Source organism: Cygnus olor, chromosome 3 (genome assembly GCF_009769625.2).
Source record: "Cygnus olor isolate bCygOlo1 chromosome 3, bCygOlo1.pri.v2, whole genome shotgun sequence".
NCBI lineage: Eukaryota > Metazoa > Chordata > Aves > Anseriformes > Anatidae > Cygnus > Cygnus olor.
The window spans coordinates 61,341,193-61,368,632 of NC_049171.1; the positions used below are offsets into that span (position 1 = coordinate 61,341,193).

General features: G+C 38.6%; 1 protein-coding gene across 5 annotated transcripts in view; it reads left to right on the forward strand.

Annotated features, from left to right (window-relative positions):
* The window catches only part of PDE7B (phosphodiesterase 7B), a 181,084-nt gene that overhangs the window by 122,660 nt on the left and 30,984 nt on the right, over positions 1–27,440 (forward strand). For 4 of the 5 annotated variants that reach the window (XM_040550492.1, XM_040550491.1, XM_040550493.1 and 1 more), the window contains one exon: positions 19,160–19,243. In XM_040550492.1, coding sequence (XP_040406426.1) covers positions 19,160–19,243 — 84 coding nt within the window. Of the gene's footprint in view, positions 1–17,489; positions 17,587–19,159; positions 19,244–27,440 lie in introns of those variants that run through there. The other variant, XM_040550494.1, reaches the window with a different exon arrangement.

The window sequence follows — 27,440 nt, forward strand, 5'->3', positions numbered from 1 at the left end:
TTAACACTTAAGCAAGACTTCTTACAGGATTTCAAGCCTATTCCATTCCTAATGCAGTTGTATTGATATTACAGTGGCATTTTTCAGTACTATCTGAATCCACAGTGTACAAGGATGTATTTAAAAAAAAAAAAAAAAAAAAAAAAAAAAAAGGAACAGCTGGGGAAGTGAAGAGGGGCATTGATTTTTTGTGATGGAGAAAAAAATGGGTTAGATGGTACAGAGTGCTACACCCTGGCTGTCTGCAGCCTGCAGACCTGCCTGTGCTGAATGGGGGGGTGGGAGAATTGACTTCAGAGGAGGCTTTGAAAGCAGTTTCCCTGAAAAAAAAAATCAGAGTGAGAACTAACTTACAGCAGATGAGGTTTGTAGAGTTCAAGATGTTGTTCTATTTTCTGCCAAAGCAAAGAAGAAAAATAAATTGACATTGCTACAAGAGGTGGGCTTCACTGGTTAGTCTCAGAAATGAACTCTCAAAATCTTCAGTGGAAATGAGATTTGATGGGATTAAAGCTGATGTAGAAAGAATGATTAGTAGGGTCAGAGACCTGGAGAATTAGGAGAAACCCCTCCTTTAGGAGCAGAATTGTCAAAGAAAATGGGGGACGTACACATCCATGAAGGAACATGATAGAGTTCTCCCACAGAGGAGAGGGGAGATCCTGCTAAACTTTTGGAACAAGATGTCTTCTCCTTTCCTGGAGGAACAGCTCTAGTGGTAATGAATCACCCGGAGCTGCCTGCAAGTTTGCCATCCTCTACTCTCAAACAAGCCCAGAATCATAGAATCATTTAGGCTGGAAAAGACCTCTAAGATCATCAAGTCCAACTGCTAACGATGTCGTGACTTTGAGTTAAAATCCCCAGAACCATACAGGTGGAAGGGCCCTTCAGATATCTGCAGTCCAACCTGCTGCTCAGAGCAGGTTCACCTTTGAGCTCAGACCAGGTCACTCAGGGCTTTGCCCAGTCAGGTCTTAGACACCTCCAAGGATGGAGATGGTACAGCCTCAGCGGGCAACCTGTTCTTGAATTCAAGAAAATTCAAGAGAGCTAGAGTCTTCCAACTTGCGTGGGAAGACATGAGTGTTTCAGGCAGTGTCCCAGACAACTTTGGCAAAAAGTAGGCTGAACAAAACAAACATAAATAGCCTGATTAAGATTATTGTTTGTTTTAAAGGAACAGGTCTGTCATACAGGATGTGATGAGGACAAAAGAGGAATACTGAATTACAAGCTGTTCTTTTTAACTTTTGAAAGTATAAAGATTCTGGGAGGAAGAATAGCAGACACGGTGCTACGCTGGATTGGAGAGGTAGTAATAGTTGAAATAATAAGTAGAAGAAAAAGTAGTTGGAAATTGGATTGTAAAGACAACAATAAAGGGAATTGTGTATTATGAAGCATGAGATGGAGAAAGGCTAAAATACAGCTCTGAACAACTGATCTCTCCTCCTCTGTGCCCTGGTAACAGTCTGTGGCAACTACAGTGCATCACTGGTCTCCGAGTGTAGCTGCCCAAAACTATATTAAAAAGAGACCACTGCTTGGGTGAGGAGAGGTTAAACATCCCACTGTCAACAAGCTGGGATGAATTTGCACATGTTGGGGAAAGAGGAAAAAAAGGAAAGAGGAGAGGCACCCAAACAGGTGGGAAGTACAGCTGAATGGTTAACAAAGGTGGGAGCTGACTGGACCTTCCTTGCATTTAAAGGCTAAAACAGAGAGGAAAGAAGATGAGGCCTTACTAAAGAGACTGGAAAAGTAATGAGGGTGATGATTGCCTCGTACGTCAGAGAAATAGTAGCTTTCATCAGTGAGCTTCCTACGACAGTTGGTGATATTCAGCAGGTTATAAAAGCATTAGCCAGGGTTTGTGTTTGTGAGAGGGATGTATTTGTGTCCTCAAGATGAAGAGGATAAAAGTGTAGAGGCTTAGGAAATTATGGTGAAAAGGTCAGCCGATAAAACTTCTTTCAGTAAGTGTTAAAGGGATGAAGTCTTGTCCAAAGTGTATTTTATATGGAGCAAAGACAGATGTATAATCATGCCATTATAAGACATGCATTTACAGAGTGGTCTGAAAGAGACATCTGAGAACACGAGGACTGCTGTTGTGCACAGTCCCCAGATGCTGGGGGGAGATATCTACGCAGCAGTCTGTGCTGGGGGAGAGAGGCAGTAGGCAGGTTACAAGTCTAGCCCTTCATAGATCAAAATGATAGCTACACAAAGCAGCAAACACAAAAGTTAGCAAACTCATTACAAGGCTTGTTTAATCAATGCTCCTTACGAGGAGAAGCTCCTTCCTCCTGAAAGAAAGTAAAGATATTTGTGATGCCGTTAAAGAAAAGAAGAGACTGCTTGTCATATGTATTTCATTCCAGTGAATTGACAGTTCTCACTCCCCCATATTGACAGACTGGTAACGTAACATGTATGTCTGTATACCCAGCATAGTATGGATTCATGGCAGGGGATGAATTTCATGTCATAACAGAAAAGCTCCACTATGAGCTATACAGTGCAGAATAATAAGTTAGTTCTCTGATAATAGTAAAATATCTGGTGGTCTCTTGACAGAGAAAATGCCACTGAGCAGATAGAGTGGATGTAGAGGAACACTGCTTTTAGGAAAGTGCCTTTGTAGGTAAGTTGCATGCTCATGTTTCTGCTGTGTATAAGGGTTATTATGTTTTTGAATTAGGGGATGGAACATCTTTCAGCTGTTAATTAACATGGCAGGAGCCTCCGTAGTGTCTACAGCTACAGCAGGGGAACATCTGTCTGCAGCAATTAGGCAGGAGCTTCCAGACTAAAGGGCCGCTCACAGATGGAGTGGATAGCTTGCCAGGCAAATGATGTAGGGCTGTTTATACAAACCCACTTTCCCTCTTAAAAGCAGTAGAATAGCAAACACATACCCTTGGCAGTCTTTGGGTATAAAAATAATTATGATAAATCTGAAATGTTAAGTGGCTGCTGTATTGAAAAAAATTATAGTGGAAGGGGAAAACCCCTCAAATTCATCTAGTAGGGTAAGAATTCATACAAATCTGACAAAAAAAATAATGCAAGGTCTTATTAAAAGTTTATTGTATTGTATAAAATAATAAAACCCTATGAAGAATAGGTAGAGATGATGCTTTCTTGGATGTGCAGAATAATTTTCAGTAAAATGAATATATTCCTACCACCTGTCCTATTTATTACTTTTGTTAAGATTAAAGAGTTAAGAGTGTTAAAAATTTCTTTCCAGAATCTATCAAATGTGTAAGCTTGTTTTGGTCAAGAAATATTGCCCTGCAAGGACTAGGATATGAAATCTCCTCAAGATATTCGAAGATAGCCTATGGAGCAGGGTTTTTTTTGTTGTTGTTGTAATTTTTTTTCCCAGTATGTTTATTTTTACTGTATGTAATGTTAATATTTATAAAAAGTTCTCATAACACTACATGCACCACTGCTGAGTAGATGACATACGATTGCAAGAGAGCTAAAATCTGTTTGATTTCAACAGAAAATATAGACTTAGCAAAAGCAAATAAAATCTTGAAGAAAATAAATAATTTTTTTAAAAAGGAAAGAACTGAATAGTGAGAAAAGATGTAGAATAGTTGCCCTTTGTCTCCCTCCTCCCTCAGCCCCATCCTAAATGTACTCCAAAGAAAATATTTGTACTCTATCATTACTACTTCTCTTTGCAGTCATGCACATTTTCTGATGATGGTACAGAGCAAAGACACTGTTGTTGGGAATGGAACTTCTTTTTCTAATACCTAGTAGTTGTGTAGTAGGATAACAGTTCCTGTTATATTCTAGTTTAGCTACCTATACTTTTCTCTGAGAAACTTAGAGACAGAAAATCTGATATCCTACCTTTCACAACTGCTAGACAACTATTGCCCAAAGCAGTAATTTCCTACGCTACCAAACCTGTGATTTTTTGAAACATAGTTCAGTTTTTCCATCACGTATCTCATCAGATTAGACCAATCAAAAAAAAAAAAAAAGGAGAGAAAGCAAAGAAAGGGGAACTGTTTTTTATTTACCTGAATATCTGAAGGATAATCATTCCATAGCCAGAATCTTCTGAATTCCAGCAGATATCATTGTATGATGTAGTATTTTCCTTTGTATGTGTTAATATATTGATGATGGATACAAGGCTTACTTCTTACTAGCAGTTAAATATTTTGTATTCTATACAGCTAATATTAACCTCAATTTCTTGAAATTTCTGTCTGTTCAACTCCAGGTTTTTACCTGACTGGAAAAAAAATAATAAAGAAATTAATTTTGGCTGTATTTTGTTGGAAAGTGTATTTTGTTGAAAAGTGTATTGGTCACTGCTGAATTGCCCTTGCAGCCTGACTTGACTGCCCTAAGAGTGCATGGTGTCAATGCTGGCTTTGAGGAGCAGAGTCTTGTGACTGCTGAATCAAGGTCTTGAATATAAAAAAAAAATTCAGGTTGTAATTTCCAGCTTTGTTTCTGATCCGAAGTCAACACTCCTCAGTAACATGCAAAGAGAATACCATGCCTTTATAATTATGATAGGATACTGTTTGCCTGAGGCTTTTTCCTCTCCCAACAATTTGTATTTCTCCTTTCACTGACCCCTGTGATTCCTCAGACTCCACAGCATCTGAATGCAGGTGCAGCCACTCAGTCAGTTTCTGACAAAAGGGAAGAATCGGGAGCGATGACTGCTGTCCCTGCCCAGGGGCCTGGTGGAGCACTGGCTGTGCCGATCCTTCAGTGGAAGGCCTGGGGCAACCTGTCCCTTCCTTCTTGTTCCTCCAACTCTAGAGCAACATGTCTGCATCGTCAGGGGCCCCAGTGATGATGTCAGTTTCTGAGGTAGGAAAATGTGGTCACAGAGCAGATCAAGATACAGGAGGACCTGGGTCGCATCCAGAACCCCTTTCCACTTGCCAAAGAGGTTGAAAACTTTTTCCCCTTTTATGTACAAATGGAAAGTTGGTTCAGGAAACTGAGATGTATCTTTCCAGGTGAAAAAACAGAACAGCCTGTTCAACTCCCTTGTGGGGAGTAACCACTTGTAGGCACTTCCACTGGCCCTCGTGCAAGAGGTCTCTGCCCAGCAGCCAGCTGCTTCCAGGGCTGCTGAGGCACCTGTTGATGGGCTGACAGCTCTTCTCAGAGCAACCACAAGAGCCAACACGAGGACTGAATGCCTTAATTCTGCACCAGTACCTGATATCTGAGCTGTAGATAAAAAACATTTGCTGAGCTCTATTTAAAAAAACAAAAAAACAAACAAACAAAAAAAAAAACAGAGAATAGAAACATCTCATGCCGAAACAACAAACCTGAACCATGAGCTCACTGCTGGTGTGTACTTGTCATACAAATGGCAAGGTGCTGGAAGAAGGGATTTATTTTTTTCTATAACAATCCCTTTATGTTGTGATGGTTCCTGTTATTTTCTGAAGAGAGAATTACTCAGGCGTGAGGCTTTGGGGATGGATAAAAAAGGAAGCTTAGTTTAAGGTGAACTGGAATATACATGTTTTGTCAGGATTTTAGGCACACTCCTGCCTGTTGGCAGAATTCTAGTCAACATTTTTCTTCATGTAGTTGATACAGGATCTGTGTTTGAATATCCATGAATACAGTGTACATTACCTTGCTACGCTTGTGTGGGGACTAACAGAGTATAGCAATATACATCTTGTATTATAACCTGGTACAAAATGTTAGTCAGTTTTACAACGATGGGCAGAATTTTCTGGCGTTCTTCACTAATGTGATAATAATGAGCTGATTCATACCAGTCATCGTGGACTTTCCTGTCAGCGTGGAACCACATTAGAATTTGACTTTTTTGAAATTCTTAAGTGTTTAGGTCAGTGTTTCACAGGTTTGGTGAGACCTAGCCAAACACCTGGGGAGAGAAGGCTCTTGTGGGGTTTCTAGCAAAGAGTTTCTGAATTGCTTTTCTAAATCTAATTTCTTAATTCTAAATCTAATTTGCAGAACCTTTGCATTATATATCAGTTGAAAGTAGAGTCTCAACAATCAAGATTTTCTTTCATTCAGTTCCTGAATTTTCTTTGGTAATTGTTAGCTACTGAATATACTATTAAGGTAGAGTCTAGGAAAAGCACAATGTTTTCTGGATGTTAGTTTAAGACATACTCAGTGTTTATTCAAGCAGATCTGTTTTGAAGAAAAAGACAATCTTACTGCTTTTTCTGTGTTATGTCTTGCAATTCCCAGAATAATAATAAAAAAAGATAAAATCTCTGCTTAGTATGAATTGCACAAGCGTATGAAGAGTCAAGAAATACTTCTTATATGCCTTCACACACACATGCCAAAAAAGTCTTCGCCAGAGTTATTCTCTCTTGGAATTTACAGAGGTTTGTGAAGAGCAAATACTGAATCACTGTCTTGCTCTTTCTCCTTTAAAATACTATGTGAGGAGGAGCCTGCGGATTTGGATTGCTGTGGAAGGGATCAGCTCAATGAATCTCTGAACTCTTGGGTAGCTAAATGGTAATTTAAAGGTAAATTTTGAGACAAAATTAAGTTATTGTCTGTACAGTTTATTGTTCCTTTTGGATTTATAAAAATATCCCAGTGTTTTTTGCCTCCACCCAAAAAAAGTCTGTCTGTTGTATTCAAAGTTTTAGATTGCAGTTTCCTCCTCTTTCTGAAGGACTTTAGCAATTATTTGAATTCCCAAAGAACGTGTTAAAACATGAGACAAAAGCCTCAGCTTCTGTTTTCAGCCCTGGTTGTGGAAAGTGTTGCAGCACAGGCTGCCAGCAAGATGACCTGGCATTTCTAATGTAAAATTGTTAGGGCAAGGCAGGTTGTCCTTCCCTCTAGGACGCCTGGCCTTCCCTCCCGAAGGCTGGTGTTTGGTGCAGGGCTGTAACATGACACTGCTATTCATTACTTCAATGTCAAACCCAAGTCTAAATTAGGTGTACATAATTATGGGATGAGGGAAGAAGATGGTGGTGTAAAGGATCACTGAAAGGGGCTCTGGTTACACTGAGCTATGTTGAATCCTCTCTGCATATGTTGGTGGTTGCTCTTCCTTTCGGATATTAAGTTTTTGCAGTTTCTGGAATAAGGAGCTGAGCTAGAAAGAACTGTGCACCAGAACAAGGGAAACAAGGGTCTGCAGAAATATGAGCCTGTGCAAGCACCTAATTAGATTTGATGGTCAACAGCTTTCTAATTACAGAAACATGTAACTGATTGTTTTTCTTTGAGCCAACTCATGCTTACCTCTCTTAGGAATGTGTGATGAATAAAGAAGGTAAACCGCTATTTAGTTTTACTTTGGATAGTAAATATTTAATGCAACTGAACCATAAGAGTGAAGGGGACACACAGAGTAGGCTAGTGTTAGAGTAACCTGAGACTGATCCAGAGCTTTCTCTTGTGCCCACACCAGAAGCTTTTCTAATTTTTTAGATGTTGGATGCATCTGTATGTAGCATTCACAGTAGATGGTCCACATCAGCAATCTGTTGAAGCCTAGTGGTCGTTTTCCAACTTTGATAAATACAAGCTGCCTCAGAGGAGGCTGTGAGAAACACCAGAAGGGGCTTCCATGAAATAACCTGACCACAGAAAGTTTTTATTAAGTTCCCCAAGCTACAGAATAGTTCAGTATTCATAATGTCTGAATATCTTTAATGGCTTGGTAGTATTGTTGAAAAATGGCCTTCTAATTTTTTTTTTCTTTTTAAATTTTGAAAAACTTAATCAAAGTGTTTGTTAAAATAGGCATTGATTTTTATTTACTGAAAATGCAGGTTTCAATAAATGAAAAATACTATTTTTATATTAAAATTAATATTATCATCGTATTAATAACATCATAATATTGTTTATTTTTATAAATTAATATGGCTCTAAATGCATTCCCTCATATTCATGTTTATAGGGAGGCTTATATTGGTACATATAGGTTTATATATAGACATACATACTCGGTCCTTCAGTTTGGACTGCAATACGCAGAAGAACAAAACAGTGAAAGCATTAGTTTTAGTTTCTCCTAGCCAAAAAAAAAAAAAAAAAAGTCTGAGGCAGAATCAATCTAATTTCATTAATAGAGAGTGTTAGAAACAGCTTGTGGTAACCAACCTGAACTTTCCCTTTCTTAGTAGATAACTTCAAGGTTATCCATGTTAGAAATGGAAATGTTTGCAAGAGGTAGCATATTCACTAAATTCTAGCCAGGCTAGGATTCTGGTGTTTTTTTGTTTTTGTTTTCAAGATCTAATTGATAATAAACAAGGTATACATGTAGTTTAAAAAAATACAGTGTAAAAACAGGAAGAGAGAGGTGTTTTCCAAGCTGTAGAACAGCCAAGATCTGCTTCCACTTTATGCAGCTTTATTCCTGTGTCTAGCATCAAAATGAAAAGGGTTCCACTCCAAATATTCGTATTATCTACATGTCATTTTTATTGTTTTCTAATAGAAAAACATTATTATAGAAAAAGGCTTTTTTACCAAAATAATATTTTCTGATGAAGAAATATTACATGATAAAATGTGGGCTAGTTCAGGAAATACTTGTCTGGAATAAGCAAATGATACAGGGTACCTGTGCTTATTTTGGACAAAGTTCTCTTGCCTTATTGTTCAATAATTCAGTGAGTTATGGAGTATGGTCCACAGAGAAACTAAATCAGATTCAAAACAAAATGAAAGAAGGTTTGCAGCTGTTGGCCACAGATAATGGTTTTGAATACCAAAAAAAAATAATAATAATAACTGTAAATGATGATGGACAAACAAAAGTCAAATAAAAGACCTCAAACTATTAATCTCAAACATTTGTTGCTGCAGTCTCAGGTGTAGGGTACAACTCTCATTCAAAGCAAAGCTTCAGGCAGTGAGCAAAGTTTTCTCCTGCAAGACATTACGGGCACCTTCTTGTGCTGCCAAGACAACACGCAGCACTTCCTTCCCCACCTTCCCTGTTCACTGCTGTCTCCCAGCCATGGAGACTCCTGGGGCAGCCCCAACAGCAGGGCTAAGTAGTGGCCAATGCTGATGGACTTCCTGGTATGAACATACCGTGCTCCAGCCTCAGGAGAAAATAGTAAGTTGTGGGGAGGCTGAATTACCACTGAGTCAAAGAGAAGGGGAGGAAGAAGACAAGTCATGCCGGATATTGGAATATATATATTTACGTACAGTGCAGAAGGGGGGTGGAAAAGAGGAGATGAAGAACGTGTTGCAACTGATGAGTTAGGATGATCCTGTGGTTAGTGCACAAGACTGAGACATTTACTTTAGTGTGTCTCACTTGCTTATCTCTATAAAGTTGACTTTGTACTGATGTACCTTAAAGTGTTGTGCAAGCATCATATGATCTTGAGACAGAAAGATACAGGGAGACTGGCTGAATCAATAGAGAGTGAATCTCCTCTTGTGTGCAGTGAATTGGCAGCCAAGCAATTCTAGTACAACATGAAAAGGGAGTAAATCCTAAATTCGTACTCAACTCTTCCACAGGCAAGGCTGCCGTTGTGTAAAAACTATTAAGAGACTTTCAGATTTGGATGATGTTAAGTATTACAGGAGTAGGCAATGTGTTGTTGCAATTGTAATTACTGCATTACTACTTACAGTTTTGAATATATATCTGTTGTAGTTTTATTGGAGAGAGAAAGTATAGAAATCTTGTGGGCAAAGCCATGGAAAAGGGAGGAATTTTCTTGGATGTCCTCTCAGAGTTGAATATGATTTTTTTTTTGATGGTATGAGCAAAAACTTCTGCGTTCATTTTCTTTGGATGTTGTATAACTTAACTGTTGCTAGTATGAAAAGCAAAGATAATTAGTGTTTGTGTAATGGTGATGTAGAAACCATGACCTGGACTACAGATACACGATATTGCTGGACCACTGTTGCCCTGCATCGGACAGCTCAGTGTCTACACAGGACAAACAAAAACACAGAAGCGGAAAAGCAAGGCATGGAAAGGACATTATTTGTTCCATAGGAAAACAGGAAATGAGCTGAGGGCTTATAATTGTCGTCCTGTGTTTAAAGTTCAGGAGTGTCCCCTCTTTTTCTTTCACAAATAAAAATGTTAATCTCAGATTATTGAACGTTTCCCAAAAGCAAGCTCCACTTGTTCTATTCAGTTTTGGCATTATCATAATTCTTCTATTAATGAATTATTAATGTCATTTTATCAATTATTATTTTATTTAAGTATATCAAATATATCAAATTTTAATCATTGACTATGTTAGATACATGTGGATTGTAGCATCAAATGGTTTCTGCTTGTCTACCTAATAGTGCCTGAACAGCAAATGAGAACGATGCCTTGTGGCTCAGATAACCCATCAATGCAACCAACCCATAAAATGCATGTATTTGCAAACAATTCTTCATGAGGAGCTTGTAGAATGAAAAAGATTCCATTAACAATGCACATTAAAAAAATCATTTAATAAATATTATAGATAGGTAAGCAATGAGAATGAAGACCAGTAAAGCAAACTTAGTGGAACATATGATTACCTCAACTTTCTGCAGAAAAAAAAGAAACTATTTTTCCACTGTAAAACCTGCATTGGTGGATTCAGGGAGTCCCGTTGTGTTCTTACAGTGGAATCATTTAAAACATTGATAATACTCAAATCAGAAATCCGTATAATAGAGAGAGAGACCCCACATGCAAAGGGGTTTCTGAAAAAGTAGCCATCTCTAGAATATTATTTCTGGTAAGGAAATGATTTATAGTTTGGATGGCTTAGGGTTTGGGTGTAACTGTGAGTGAAGAAAACTCTATCTTTTGGGCACTGGCAATACAAGTATCTTGACCTAATGCACTTCACCTATAGATCAGAACTCTAGACCTGTTTTTAGCATTGGTGTTAGACAAAACACAAATTCCTTGTGATTTTTCTTTTACACAGAATCAAAGTCATTATATTAAACTACTTAACCTATTTTGGCAAATTTGCATATATAGTATTGGAAGTATACAGGTCTTAGAAGTTTGTTATTAAATGCATGTTTATTTTAGTAGTTGGGAGTCTGGCAGAAGACTACAAGAAGTACAATTTAAACAATTAATGATATGTTTATGCTATATTTTATTTGGGAGAGAGATAAAAGTAACATGACAGTAAGATATTATCTTCAAAGTTGCCATGGCAATGCAGCCTACCTGTTGCTAAGATCATGCTGTAGCTGATGTTATTACCTTTATTACAGCTCTTAACATTTCAGAACGTATCCTTTAGTTTTTAAGGTGTTATTTTGGATTTAATGTCATGTGTGAGAACACCAGTATGTCTTGCCACTTCCCAGAAGGGCTCTAGTGCAGCAGTAATGGTAGCGATACGAGTACCTGAGTCTGCTTACATAGCTTCCATCCTGCAGCACAGAGTAATTTGCAAGCTATCTAACAATGTAGGAAGGCAAGAATTATCTAGATAGTTCAGTGCCCTAGCTATATTAATATCATCTTTCCCTGGAAAGTCAGTAATCAATGTCTGGGGACAGAAGACACTAACAGGCTAATAATAATGCAATATAAAAACTTCAAAATACGGGCAGATCGTTCTTAGCACTAGTGCTAGAAATGATAACATTCAGATTATGAAAAGGAGCCTGTCCACTGCAAGTCTGGTTTCCTGATCCAGCAGAGTGCTCTGGGACCTCTTGTACTACTCTGAGTGCTGCTGCTATTCTGGATCACAGCAGCAGTGAGACTCTCAAGATGCCATCAGTGAAAGGCTGCTGCTTGTGAGTGCTATAAGCTTCAGGCGAGAATGGAAATTATAAAAGGATCACTCAAAAAAGCAGAATCACATCTCCTCCTAGCTTCTTGTTCTCCCAGGCTTTCATTTTCAGCTTTCAGTAGTATGTTCAGCCTCTACATAGCAAATGCTAGATGTTTACAATATAGGAGAAGCAAAATGTTTACAATGGTTGTCTGTGCCGTCTCCTTCAGGAACAGAGGTGGAGATAGATGATTTCTGCCTTCTGCATTGATAACATGATAATTACACAAGTCTCTGTGCTTTCTGGCTGCATTTTTTTGTTTTGTTTTGTTTTGTTTTTTACAGGACCTGCCTCCTGCTTTTAGGTCTTTAACTCTGTTCTTTGCTGCCAGGTACTAGAGTCTGTCTTTCCTTTTGTATACAAAAGCCATTGGCTAAATTTTGCAAAATTCCTGCTGGCAAACTCCAATGTCTCAATTCTGCATTTCTCCAAAACAAAAAGTTTGCTTGTGAATAAGCAGTCTGTGTAATTTACCCATGTTCTTATTCTCCTTTTCCGTCTTTGTATTCTGTGGTTCAGCACTTCATGTAAACTTTTTATATATAAATTTCTGTATGTGGGGCTAGAAAATACTGAGAGTTAAGTAAGTATCACACTGTAGTATCAAGGAGCTAGTTATTTCAGTAGTCCAATTACTGTTGCTTAACAACTGCTATTTTTCTTTAACTGAGCTGTGGGATAATATGGCACAGATGAGATTACACCGTATTTATTTGAGGGTGTGCCTTCACACATTGGTGGGAACCGAAGGTGTGTGTGTCTATTGCATTTATTACAAAATAAGTCTTAACAGTCACAGGGCTAATCACAGTTCAAAGCCTTCTCACAGATAGGAGGCTTGGTGTGGCTTCAGCTGCCTGAACACAATCTTCACAGACGAAGTCTTGGATTCTTCCCTCATCGTGCTGTGCTTATAACTGTGGCACCAAATTTAGGAGCAGAGGTGTCTTAGACTCAGTCTGCAGTAAAAATCAAAAACATGCAGCTTTAAACGCAATCAGTCTCTTAAGCATTAGTCACTGGGCGGAGGCACCTATTCCTCTTCACTGACTTACACCTAAGGTTACATGAAATACATCTGACCTTAAGGCAATAATTCATAGTGCATTATCAAGCTCAGAAACAATTGTAAGCATTTCCAATGCAATATAACATATTGACATTTTGGAAAGTTACCTTCTTTAGAACATGTAGGATTGTCTGTTGTAATCATCTCTCACTATTGTTTCAGTTGTATGTAGCTACTTATTTCTGCGAGCTCTGGGTTTGCTCAAGCAAGAACCAACAGGTATGGGAAGAGGACAGTATGGGTGCTGCTCAGGTATCTGAGTTTCTGATGACTGCTGTTACCTGGTTCTCTATGGCAGCTTCTTCATCCCCTTGGATGACAGTTCAAAGGCTGCGTGCTGTAATAATTTTCCCTCAAGATATTTCAGTTCAAAATCTTTTCTCCCGAGTTACTGATACAGTTTAAGGAAGGATTTCAGGGGTGTCTGTGAAATACTTTAGTTACATTTACTCTATATATCCATTTGCCAGACTGGACAAGCCGTTAAAGGCATTCATGTGGACCCGAGTGTCTTCCTCTGGCTATATATATAGATGACGCATCAGTGCATAAGTGATCTCACCAGGACACTTTTAGTACTGAGGAGGGTTCTACAAGCAGATTGTCGGCTTCTGTTCCAGCTTGTGTCCAGACTGGCACAAACAGTGCCGATAGCATTAAGAAAATAAAATACAGCAGGTGTACAGATTCTGGTCAGTAAAGGAGGGCAGAAGTTACGGCTACCTGGTGCAGTCAGGCAGTGCAAGTTGTTTATGCTTGACATAAGAGCCACAATTCACTCCGAATAGAGTTTTGTAAGAAAACAGAGGATGAGTAAAACGTTTCATCTACAACTGTTGCTGGTCTGGAGATGGAGTTTTGAATAGCTGAAACTCAAGTAACTGACAGGTTAAAAAATAATAATAATAGTAGCCCAAAATATTTGTTATCTAACTGACTTTTTCCTTGAAATTGAAATCTCCACAGAGAATGCCTGTTTTCACAGATCTCAAGTTTAAGTTTCTCCTTTGTAAAAGGAAACAGGCAAAACTTTTCAAACTTTAATTGAAGCTTTAAGAAAGCCACAGTACTGGTGCAAGTATTAGTCTGTTCGTTTATTTACTTATCAGCCTCTGAAGCTTGTGCGTTCATGAGGTAGACCACTGCAAGGGGAATTAAGTGATTTTCTGGGTCAGGTTCTACTCCACCATTTTATCCCCTTTTGGTAAAAAGGGACTATCAACAGTCGTCTTCCTTTGTAAAACTTTCTGAAACAAAGCTGCAGAATGCATTGAGCAAAAACACTACTTGAGAAGTATTTCGGACGGTTACCAGAAATGCTAGAACCATGCATTGTGTGGTGCAGAAAACTTCATGGTTGGGAACATTCAGGTGCTTAAAATTTTAGTGCATGCAAGTGGGTGGAGTGAGGTGGCTCCCCCAGTTTCTCCTGCTGGAAAGGAGAGTTAGCCTCTCTCCGTAAGGTCTAATGTCAGTCATTGTGTCTGCTCAGAGGAAATGTTCTTGTTCACTTTAAATCTTATGCACATGAGGAAATCAGCAAAAAGCGCTTTCTGCAGACAGGAATTTACAATTATAATCCTTACAACACTAGGAGAACTGAAGGAAAATAATCCAAACAAGTAAAAGTACAAATCACCATAAACAAGCAATAAACATCTTCAAATTAAAAATAATTCAGCAATTCTGCTACTTGTTCTTAATCTAACTTTTATTTGGAGCTTGCCTACTTTTTACGCAGCAACACTTTCCTCTTTTAGAAAAGTTTCCACCCAAACCAGAATGATGTTTAAAACATCACCAGCTCATCTTCCTCCATCTGAGAAATCCCAAGCCTTTTCATAACTGAAACAGTGAAAGAGCCAGGGACTCTGTGGAGTCCACTAGAGGCCTTATTACTGCCCCTCTGTTTTCCATGGAGAGCACTCAGCAACTGCAGGATGTGTCCTAAAACAGTCAGCTTAAGAAATGTTTGGATGAAAATTGTAGAAAAGTCTGACTAGAATAAATACTTGTAACCTCCTGTGAATTTTCTGTGGTATTCTGACTTACCACATGGAGCTGTATACTAAATAAAATCAATAATTAGATGGCTCGTCCCGACTTCTGCTGCTGCATGAAGCTGCTTAGTTGTTTTGTCCCAGCTATAGCCCTGTTTTCTCTCTTAATTTGTTGTGCTTGCTCAGTGAAATTGAATCCCACGTCATTTCAGGCAAGCCTTGGAGAAGTTGTTTTCCTCGGTGCAGATGGCTCTTTTCTCCAGATGTACGAGGCGGCTCAGAGCTGCCTCCTTCTTCTTTTAACCCTTTTGCCCATCTTGAAGCCACGCTGCCCTATTGGTGCTGTAGCCCTGTGGCTCTTGCCCCACATCTGATTTTCCCATGACTGCAGGCTGCCATGTGTGTCAGTCACGTGCCATCAGTTACCTAATGTGCCACACAGGCTCCTGTTACCTAACGTAGCTTTCTTTGGTTTGTTTGCTTTGTTTTCTTATCTGTTTGTTTTAATGAGGACAAAGTAAAACCGAAGTGTGCTGCAGCCACCGGGAGATGTCTCCGCTGGAAGCTCTCGTGGTGGCTTGGCTGCAGCAAGGGCACAGCTCTTTGTGTTTGTGACTGTAAATGTTCCAGCCACACAACTTCAGCCCAGAGGAGCCAGAGTGGACCTGTACCCTTGCCGTTTCCCTTCACCCTGTTTGTTTCACTTGGGAACACAATGAGCTGTCTAAATTTCCTGCCTTGTTTCCACAGAATCCTTCCTTTTGCTCCAAAAAGGATTATTTATCTAAAGCTGCTAATTGTATAAATTGTCAGAACAATTGCTTAGCTTGATTTTAAGGTGGAGAGCAAAGATGTGTAAAGGTCTGGTGACCTGATGAAAGTTCCCCTCAAAGGTCATCTGTCAAAAAGCAAGAGTCTGGTGTGTTGCCGCTAACAGCCCTTGCCTCTCAGAAACTAAAAACCATGTGGTGTGGTATACATCTGGTGCAATCCCTACTTTTAGTATCTCTGCTGAGTGTACTTACGTGTAATTAAAAGTAATAGAGAAGAATATAAAAGTTTTCCAAATCAGTGCGCCAAGACAAAATAGAGGAAGGCAGGTGTGGTTGATTTAGCCCACCACCACTTCCTAACTAATCTTTCTCTAATGATGTAGAAAGAGACTAGGTGGCACCTGGCGAAGTATTTTGAAATAACAGATTGATGAGGTAGAGCTACTTGATAACATCTTTGACTCATCAGAAACTTGCCTTTCCTGAGGGTAAAGTTAATGATCCTGGAATATAAGGGTTTTAGTGGCTTTGACTATGCCAGTGGGGATACAGATTTATTCTGCTTATAGATTCCTGTAATGCTAGACACAACCCAGACTTCTATTGTCTAAAAAATGTAAAAGGACAAAAATAGTTGATAGGAAACATAAGTAATTTTCCATGACTTCAGGACCTCAAGTTTGCTGGTTAAAACTCATTGCCATTTTCTTAGTTTGAAGAGCATGGGTCTGATAGCAAGTTGATTGGTCATCATGCACAGTCCTTAACTATTTCAGGTCATCTTTCAAAAAATTTTCGTTAGTTCTCTCCTGCTTCTATACCAGGATCATTAATAACATTTAAGACTTTTACCAGTATGAATCATTTAAAGACCATGTAGTAATTGTTCCCAAGCAGAAGTTTCCTTTCAGTGCACCTTGTTATCTTCTTGCCTTTAGTCTTTTTCCAACTTACACTTTTTGTACTTATCTCTTGCCTTCTCTCGTGTTTGATGAAGTCCATATGGCTGAAATACACTATAGTGTTGTTGTTTTTCTTTCTTGCCTAACAGTTAGCTATTTTATTTGAGGTAATTCAATATCAGATTTTATCTTACATGGTCTACCTTTGGCAAGCCCACACTGTGTTTTCTTCTGCATTCCAGTTGTCTCCCTACCTTTAACATTCTCCTCATCAAAATTTGGAATCATACTGTTAAGATGAGAGTTAGGCAGATTTCCCATACATAACCATGTATGATTTTGTTATTCTCTCTCTCTCTCTTTCACGTCCAGAGAGAAAATCATTCTTTCTGGGTTTACAGTATTGTATGGTTGATGGTTTTTTTTCTGTGGGGTTTTTTTTTCAGATTTTTGGAGTTTGAATTTCTCTTTTTTCTTTCAAAGTATTTGTTGATTTAGTCAGGAGTGACATGTTTATCAGTCTGTTAATGCAGGGGGTTATTTGCAGTTTCCTGTTAATTCATTGGTGCATACAGAAAAACAAAAGCCTCAATCAAGGCATGCTCTGAATTTACACCCGTTCTTAATTTGCTGATTCTTGTATTAGTGACAGGCTCAGGCCTGTCTGTTTTTTTTTTTGTTTTGTTTTTTTTTTGTTTATATAATGTGCACCATATGCTTGCTATTCTTACTTTTTCTGCGTGAATCAGCCAATCTGATGGGTCTACCTGTGGTAGTGAGCAGTGCTTTTAGATAAGGGTGCTGGCTTGGGAGCTCTGATTCACGAGTGCTGATGGATCTCGCTTCAGCATTTTACAAACTCCATTTGCTCCACCCTTCTGTCCTTTAAGACTCGGGAATAGGTTTATATGCCTCTGTTACCACAGTTACACATGATTTGAAACTGCTGATGAAGGTAGGCCCCTGCTGTTATCATACCTTTGAACAGCTGAAGAGCAGGCAGAGGTTTGCACCTCCTGCCATCAGAAGGGGTAAGTGGGGTCAACAGCAGCTTGGAGAGTTTGGGGCTGGTTCCTCAGCTAGCGAGAGAGCTGTGGGTTGGCAGGCAGCAGCTGGATGCAGGGAGCACGTCTCTAGAAACAAAACAGCAAAACAAAAGTAAGGATTAGAGAAAATACATTCATATTTTTAATCTAAAGTGACTGTGTTTGAAGTATTCTTAATTTGAGTGCACACTCTTGTCTTTTGTACCTCTAAGGACCCCTAGAGGGCACAGAAGTTTTTCTCCACCTCAGATAGTCAATTTAATCATTCTGCTTGGCTTTCTTCCCTTATGCGTAATTGTAAGCACATTTTAAGTGAGCATTAGAAAAAATAATAGCATATAACTAGATCCTTCTTTCATGCTGGAAGATGTTTTCTTGTTTTTAAATATAAGTAGTAGAAGCTAGCACTAGCAGCCAAATTCTTCAATAATTTTTGTTTATATTAGTCAGATACCGCATTTGTATCCCAAAGGAAGCTCAATTCAAAATAACTAATAATTCATAATTTTGTGAACTTCTGAGAGGCCTGCAGAGTGAGCTGTCTGGAAGTACCGTGGGTACATTTTCAACATGACGGTCTGTGCTCCTGTGGAGGACCAATTGGTATTGAAAGAACTACAGCACTGTAATATAAATCCCTAAAATCTCCAAGCTTAATTTTATTTAAGAATATTTAAGGTGTTCGTCTTATGAATTTTCACACAAAGAAATGGGGAAATTACTGTACAAGATATTTAAAGTTATAGGAATGTTAAAATGACATCTGCTTCTGCTACTTTCTATCTACTTTGAAAGAGATTTTTGTACCTCTTCGACATGCTGAGTAGCATTTTGCTTTCTCAAATGAGTTATATTCATTTCATCAATGCTACATGGCAAGTCAGGTATTAATCAACATGAATTCCGCAAGGATATTAATTCTTACCATCGTATTGTCACTTTATAATGCTTAAGTATACATACTAAATTTGTGGAATAATGCTGGGAACATCAGGTTTCGGTTAAATAAAGCAGCTTCTGTGTATGAGGAGAAGGCAGCTGATGTTTTCCAGAATGCTCAAAGAGCAGAAAGTAAAACAAAAACAAACAAAATGGAGAAGAAAAAAAAAAAAACTCATACTTTGGGTCTATCATTTTTTTCATCATCTAATGATTTTGAGACCAGTCCCACAGCTCTGGAGGTCTGCTGGCCTGTAAGCCTAGTCCAAGGTTGAGCCCTTCATGTATGACGCTGTGACACTGAAAATCCAACTGGTCTTTGGACAAAAACACTAAATCTCCACCGTACTCCTGAAGCTCTGAGAGTGTTCTCACAGGGCAAGAAGCTGTTCAGTAGGAAGAACACGTTTTTTCTTGTGCCTTTTTTCGATAAGAGGATCAGCTGTACTGCTTTACTCAATTACCCAGGGATGTCATGGGAGATGATTTTTTTTGGTCCTTAGTTTTCCCACTGGAGGAGCATCTCGTCATCACGTTGAACAGAAAATAGATCTAGCTCTAAACAGTGGAGAAAAGCAGCTGCCCCTTCTAACGTCTCTGGGGATCTTGTGTTTTGCAGGAGATGCACGGGTGAGAGGTCAGACAGGGGTTCTCTCCGAGCGCCGCGGCTCCTACCCGTTCATAGACTTCCGTCTTCTTAACAGTAAGTGCAACCCTTCCTTTGCGACTGAATTTAAAAAACATGTGTAAATTTATTTTTTTTAAATCAGTATTGAAAGTACATGAATGGAAGTATCTCATTTCATACATATCTGTTGTTCAGCTGTCTCCATGCAGTCAGCATTAATAATTCTGTTATTTCCACGTAGTGTTTGACTGTGAAATGTTTTGATTACACGAATAGTGTCCATAATGCAGAGTATGTCAAGTAAACACCATAGTGCCATGGAGTGTGTTTGGGAGGGGAGGGGGGAGGGCAGGGGGTGTTTCAGAATTAAAAAGATAAACCCCTATGTCCTTTAGCCTCTTAGCCAACAGTTGGAACAGATTTATGCGAGTCTGTTATCCGGTCATATAGAATTGGCACAGAAGGGGAGCATGTGACAGCGCTGACCAGTGGTTTACAATAACATTAATTTTTCCAACAATTAGAACCCAATCCAAAGCCCCATGGAGTCTTCTCATTGACGTCAATAGATTTTGGGTCAGGCCAGCAGTGAACATCTGTTAAAAATAATCTTAACCTCATTTTGATTGAAGTTATTTTGCCACTGTTGTAAATAAAAGAGGGTAAATTTAAAAGGGGAAAAAAAATCAGGATACTGTTTTTTGTTTTGGTTTGTTTTTTTTTCACCCAATGAATTCTCTATACTGATGCAAGCCAAGTAGCCAGTGTGTAAATAAATACAATAAAAAACAGAGAGCACTTAGTCTTAGGCCTTATAGCATTGTCTGGATGCGGTACTAACCCCTGCGTTCAGACACAGGCAAATTTAGTTGTGTCCCCGTGTACAGCACAGATCACTCCATTTAACCTCAGAAACAAAAGTTATTCACGGTCTTCATCAAAACAGACTGAAATTCCAACAGTTTGTTTAGTGATTACATTTTTAATCTTCCAGCGATTATGTTTTTCATTAAAAAGCAATTATCAAAACAAAGTTTTAAATCTTCTTTCTGTAACTGCTTTCCAGAATAACTGGGAAGAGAAAGCAAGTAGGTGGCTGGAAAGGGGAAGAAGAAGACCAGCTGCGAAGGGAAAGGTCTGGCTGGAGATCAGGAGAAGGAGCAGCTGATAGGAAGGGGAGGACTTGGGCTCTGATCTGCTGCATTCGCACGAGCTGGCAAGAAAGTACTGCAGTTTGGCAAAGTGGTTGCTTTCAGCTTTGCTCATAAAAGGTGTTTTCTAGGTCATAAGTCCATCAGAGTGCTTGCTATGGCTGTGGTAGAAAGGCATAACGGATAACATGTGTCCAGAAAATTTCCCAAGACAAACAGGGAACAACACACTGGTTGAGCAGACCTCTGAGGATAATTTAGTCCTAGCTTGCCAATGAAAAATGGAAGAAGAAACTGTTTTAGGCTAGCTGGAAATATTGTTGATGCCCTTTTAAAGACTAAGAGAAAATAAAAACAATTCTCATTCATGAAGTAGAAGTGAATTTATATTCACATTTCAGTGTGACTAAATGAATTCATTATTTCCTTTCTATTTTGAATACATGCATGTTATTTAAAATTCTCATTATATGTTCTTTCCTCTCCCTGGTTAAAGAAACCAAAGAAACTTTCAGCATTTTTTTTTTCTGGAAACAGGGCTTTTGCTTTTATCCCTTGTAGATGAGTCGTGCCATCCTCCATGTCGTGCCAGCTTGAGGGAAGCGCTCGTGCTGCTCAGGGGTATTCTAGGGAGAGGCCCGGGAGGAAAGAGGACTGATGAATTCTCAGCCTTTGATCATACGAGCAGCAGGGCACTCTGCCGAACTCTTCTGCTCTGGCTGCTGAGCTTAAAAAGAGATGCCTCTCTCTGCAGGCACCTCTGCTCCTACGTGGGCAGGGCAGCCAGTTTTTTTATGTAGCTTTGTTCTTTCTTCTTATTGCTTGTCCTTTATCTGAAAGAAGGCGCTAAGGCTGATCGTGATCTCTGCAAGAAAAAGCAGTGATCCTGATTTTGGATTTCTTATTGTGTTCAGTTTTTTTCTGTGCTTACTGTTTTCTGCCTGGGGGGTGGTAGTAGCCACTACCACTACTATTTCAGTCCAAAATGAAGTGATATTTCTAGGCACAAGGCTACCATCTTTGTAGATGGCAAGTTCACTGTGCCTGGCTCACTTGGTGACCTACAGGTAAATGAAGATGCTTGCTGTCAGAGCACACAGATGTGTTTTGCCAGAAAGTAAACAGGCTTCTATTTTATTTGTTCATATATATCCATCTATCAAATCAATTTCTTCTGTGCATATCCTATAAGCATCAAAAAACATGGTAATACACATCCTAATGAAATATGTATAAATGTCACTACTGCATTTTTTTAACAGTACCTAATACTTACAGTGAATTTTTGGCACAATGTTATAATTGTTTGGGGGCAATAACTGATAGGCAGCAACTGTATATTGAAAGCTGCTACAGTAAGGGAGGGATGAGGCAGAGAAAATTTTATGGTAGTTATCCTCAGAAGTTATAAAGAAGTGGATCATAAATATTATTCCAGCTTCTCACCAATTCAGAAAAATGGAGTTTAAATAGTTCCATATACCATGTGAAATATTATTCCAAGTAACAGTACTGCCCTTGTTTTAAAGTACAGGGAGGGAAACACTGAAGCTCACTCTTAAATGGAGACTTGAAGCTTTCTTAAAAGATTTCAGGACATTGCAATCAGATCTTGCACAGTATTACCTAGATGTAACCTTTTGAACATGCTCACAGATTCCAACTAGTGGATTTTTCCCTACTTTGGCTAGCAAGGGTTAACACCGAATAGACCATATCTGTTGTTTTTTCTGGATTCCTGTAGTAAAGTCGCTGTGTAATTTAAGACACTGTTAAGTCTTTTTGGATAGGGAAACTTCCTGTGTTCTCAAAATGTGATCTTCTATAGCCATAATCAAAGCCAACTGGATTAATGTTAGTTTCTTGCTGTTTGAGCTAACGTCTGTGATGCCATCTAAATGTTCCTCCAGTGCCTCCCTGTAATATATAGAAACTTGGTGAGCATTATTTCACCTTGTCAGTGCTACGCTGTCAGGACCATGAGTATTTTGCAGGATCCTATCTGGAGGAGATGCAAGGCTTTAGCATCCTGTCTTTACTGGACCTATTTGCAAGCTTTCCTTGAGATGTAGTTGCACTCATGGCTTTTGGGACTGTAAGATAATTCTGGAATTCAAAACTACATGTGAAATATCTCCTTGCCACCAAGATCATCTGCTATGTTTTGTGTTGGGGGGAACCACAGCCACCTGAGTAAGTGCCTGCAATGTGTGAAGACCTGCATGGCCAGCCAGATACATGTTTGCATTGACCCAGAAGCTTCAGGGGAAGCTACCTGGCCAGAAGATTTGGGGGAAGCTCCTCTCTCCAGTAAAGCTGCAGCAGATGGTGCTCATTACCCAGCCCTGTATGAAGACTCAGAGGAGGCTTTCCATTTTCCCATCCTGCCACAGTAAGGCAAGGGGACCGCCTCATGGCCACAGCTATACCCCAGAAAAAAATAATAATAAGATGAACATGGCAGACCTGAGGTTCCTTGTTCACAAGAGAGCTGATGAAATATTCAGACTTTACAGATTTCTCCTAAATGGAAGGATACAAGCTTTGCGCAGCCTTGTAGGCTTATAGGAAAATGGAGAAAGAGCTATCGTTCATGCAAGTAAGACATTCCTTAAAATGGGAGCGGTGGAAAAAAGAAAGACTTAAACTCTGTTTTCCAGAAGGAGAAATGGGTTGGAATAGGCAAGTATTAAGTGCCATATAACAGCTGAATATAATGTATAAATTGTGTAATACTGACTCCAAACCAAAACTTCACAAATTTTGAGAAAATTTAACTCTGAACTTGGTAGATCTAGCTTGTAATTGAAACTAATGCAGTTGAAATTAATGCTGGCAGTTTATTGGCATTTTTGCATTTCTGTAAATTAACTAAAACTTTATGCATTTGCTCAACAAGAGTAGTTAATCTGAATATGTGCAGTGTAATTTAGAATTTGAACCACCTCTGCAGTGAAGACTAACTTGATCCAGTTTTCCTTTTAGCAAAGCATGGTTTGGATTTCAGAAATAAAGGGTCATAGTAGTAAGGCAGCTGTAATTCAGTTCTCTGACTGAGAAAGTTGCTCAGTGAGTCATTGAACCAGATCCCTCCAGTGACTAATGTACATTGATTAAGAGAGATTTCATTATCCCATGATGAGTTGTGCTGGTAACTGCAATGGTACATTTCTTCATTGCATTAATTAAAAGTTTGAGGGAATTCCCTGTGGTAAGCCTAGAGCTGTAGGTGGGCAAGCAGCACTAACCAAGAAGACCTTGCCATGTTCTAGTTAGATTAGATGCTTTGTTTTATTGCCAAATTAAATTAAACAGAGTAACAAAATAGCAAGCTACATGGCAGATGAATAACTTTTCATTTATTAATTTGCTTGTCATTTTTTATCAAAAGACAAGGAAATTCTTAAGACATGCACAGTGATTCTCTGGTTTCTGTCTTCTTTATACTAAGTTTTTCTCTGTATCAAATGGAGAAATATTAAAACTGTTTCTGATCACATTTTTAACTTTTCCTGAAAAATTCTGCATTAGGGACACTTTGGTTTTGTCCCAGTATCAGTTATCCCTTTCATTATCCACAGTATATCTCCACAGTATCAAAGTGTCTGGCAGAGCTTACATCTGTGTATTGATATAGGAGGGATTACAAGGAAAGGACGCAGTATGTGAGCTGCGACCTACACGTTTTAAGCTTTGCATAAAGTTAGTATAGATTGCATGTTTGTAGTAACAGATGATGATTAGTAGTGATATTAGGTACTATTAAGTCTCTGTCCTTGATTTGCTGTCTGATTTAAGTCAAGCCAAATCCTCTGTTTTTCAGTTTGTTTGTGCATAAGGTGATGCCAGCATGTGATGAACTAGGTATTACAGAAATGAAAAGTGTTGTCAGGGTTAGTAAGGAAAGATATGAACTCATGAAAAAGTCTCCATCTCAAAGAACCAAAGTCTGTGGATGTTTGAATCTGTGGTTTCTGCTTGTCTACTGAAAGATCCATTTGCAAAATTTACATTCATTTTTGGTTTTGGATTTTGAACAACTCCAAGACTTTCAGGTAGGGCCCATCTCCAGGGAAAATAAAACTTAACCACAGCCACCAACCCAAAACTGAACCATCAAGTAACTTGAACCCAAATGAATGAGGTTAAAAAAAGTTTGGTTAACTGTCTTGTTTTGTTGCCTTTGGCTAGAAAAGGAAGTGGGAGTGAGAGATGCCTTTTTAGATATTTCTGACCCGGGTTAAATTAGGACACTAAAAGTCTTGTGAGGAAGTTTAAAGGACTGATTGGATTACTCGGATCCCAACCCAGCCTGTGGATGAGTCCAAAGTTCCAGATGGTTATTAAATTAGAAAGTGAGAGATCTCATGAGGTCTGCATCATTTCTACATAATACCTCCCTTAGTTCCTCATGGATAAGCACGTCCAAAAGATACTCATCAACATCCTGAAGGCACACAGGCCTCTTAATCTGGTTAGCTTGCGTCTGGTTTGAATGACAAGAATATTTCCAGAACTGAAGTCAGCCTACGGCCTTGTTTTCAGTTTCCTATTCAAGAAAGAGGAATTGAGTTTCTCTTAATAGTGTGGCAGCATGGAGATCGTTTACTCTTTTCTGGTAACACTTCACACTCAAAAATTCCTCATGTCTCTAGAAATCATCCCGGTCCTTCCATGTCTTCCCCCCATCCTCCTTCAATCAAATAACAAAGGTTTTTTTGATTTGGGGTGGATTTTTTTCATCTTTGTTGTTGGATTTGTTTTTTTGGTTTTCAGAGTTCTTATTGGCAAAATTTAATAAAAAGGTAGTCTGAAAAGTATATTCTACTTCCTGCCATTCATGTTCCTTGTTTAGCTTTTGCTTTTCATTCGTAGAATATGAAAGCCAGAATGTAAAACTGATTGACATATGTGTTTTCATGTGCTAACAAAATGCAGTAGTTGGGGTTAAGAATGCTTCAAAAGAACTCATGAGAGCAAGCAGAACAACTACAACAAAAAAGCTGTGCTGCAGACACAAAGCCTTAATGAACACTGGCATGATTATGCAGGTTTGTAACATTTTTTAATACAGATTTAGGATTCAATTCAACCAAGAATGTCCCTTTAAAAATTTCCAAATGATGTGTGACCCATTCTGCCACCCCACCTTCTTTTCCCTGATTAGCAAAGGGAAAGGGTGTACTGAAGATAACACTGAGGATACTTTCCAAATGACCAGAGGAAAAGAAAGAACAAGGAGAAGGGATCATTAAGATGATAAATGGAAGTTAGGTTTGCTGTTATTACAGGTTATGTTGCTTTTTCTCAAGGGGAGGGAAAGGAGAGGGGATGTACCATTTCCTGCTAGAGAAACTATAATCAGCTATAGAACATTTGCAGTTTTAGGAAAATAAAATATAAAAAAAAAGGTTCCGACTGTACTCCTGTACAAAGATTGAAGTGGCAAAGTGGAGTTTCATATTGAAATGATAAAGAATTTGTGGTGAAACGGAACACAACATACCATTTCCTAAGTGCTTGTAGGAGGCTTAGTAAGAGATGCCAAAATGTTTGTTTGCATAAAGATGATTGATGACCCCAATAAAGGCTGTAAAATGTGAGGAGAAACATTCATCTTAAATTTGGATATAATCTATTCCTCTTCCTGTTGTTAAGACTAATATTCTGTTACTTAATTGGCCTCTGAAAGCCTAGCTTCTCCAGAAGTTGGTGTAATAGGATAATTTTTATAATAGTTCTGTAGTCTCTTGCAAACACTCTCAAAAGCAATATGTTTTAGGGTGGAGGGAAGCTATATGACTAGTGTTCTTCAAGATGCCAGCAATTGTGCAGGAACTTAATGATTTGGAAACTGACCGGTTACAAGCCACCATTACCTGAAGCACAATGTTTGAAGAGGAGGAAACCCCATAGTGAGGTGACCTAGAAAATTGGTGTCCCAGAACCTCTCACATTTCATTAACCATGTTATCCAAAGAAGCATACGAGCACCTCTTCTGTAAACGGGGCACTTCACTGATTTGTGCAATCATGCAGGTAGTTGAAGAATGGAATCTTGACTCAGCTTGGAAAATTTTTAAGATTTTTTTTTCTGATGGTTTTTTTGCTTTTCTCTGTTCAGAATCCCACTCTTTCTCACAGCCTTTTCCTAATTGAAAGACTATGTTTACCCATTTAAAGAGAAATAATACAATTGTAACCCATACAAACAATGGCAGCTAACAGAAAGCACTTGACCTCTAAAATTGAATTTTATCAAAAGTCCAGGAGCAGAGAACACAATTTGCTCATACTTCCTTATAAAAGTTTTGATACATCATGTTTTGTTTACTTACTACAAGGATAAAGAAGACAGTGAATGAAATAATTTATTTTACTTGGTCATTACTCACCTACATTTACATATTTTGGATATTAGTATAATTAACAATTATACTACAGTAGCAAAAAAGGCTTGGGCAGGATACTTTAAAAAAAAATAGAAAAGGACAAATAAGTCCTGCCCCTAAAATCTCATTGTTACTTAGACTCAATGTCTTTGAAAATCTTTGCAATATTACGTGCAGTGTTAGCTTCTGAGACATTTCACAGAGGACTTGGTATATCCTCCACTCTAGCTTTTTTTCAATTTTTAAGTATGTTAGAGGAGCAGGTGAAAACACAATGTTTATAAAAACTTTTTGTATTCCTCTCTAGTTTGAGGAAGTCTGTTTAGGATTTCTAAATTTGCAAGTTTTCAGTACAACACTTCTTTATCCGTAGACACTGTATAGTGCAAGGTGTTCATCTCTGTTGTCTTAGTTGCAGTGACCAATGTAAGTTCAGATGATCAAATTGGTACTGGTATAATCTTACCATTTTTAAATCAAACCTGTTTACCAGTTTCTCACACAAGCTGTTTTTCTGTCTTCAGTGTTACACGCTCATCTGTATTAAAAAAAAATTAGTAACCACGTCATGCATTGGGTATGCCAAACAAGACTTCAGAAAAGGTGATCTAAATGCTTGGCATGATTAGTCCAGAAAAACAACCAAAAAATCAAAGGACAAATACCAACTATTGCTCAAAATTCAATTAAATGTGTCTTGAGCTCTAAATATATGCATTCTAGTCAGCT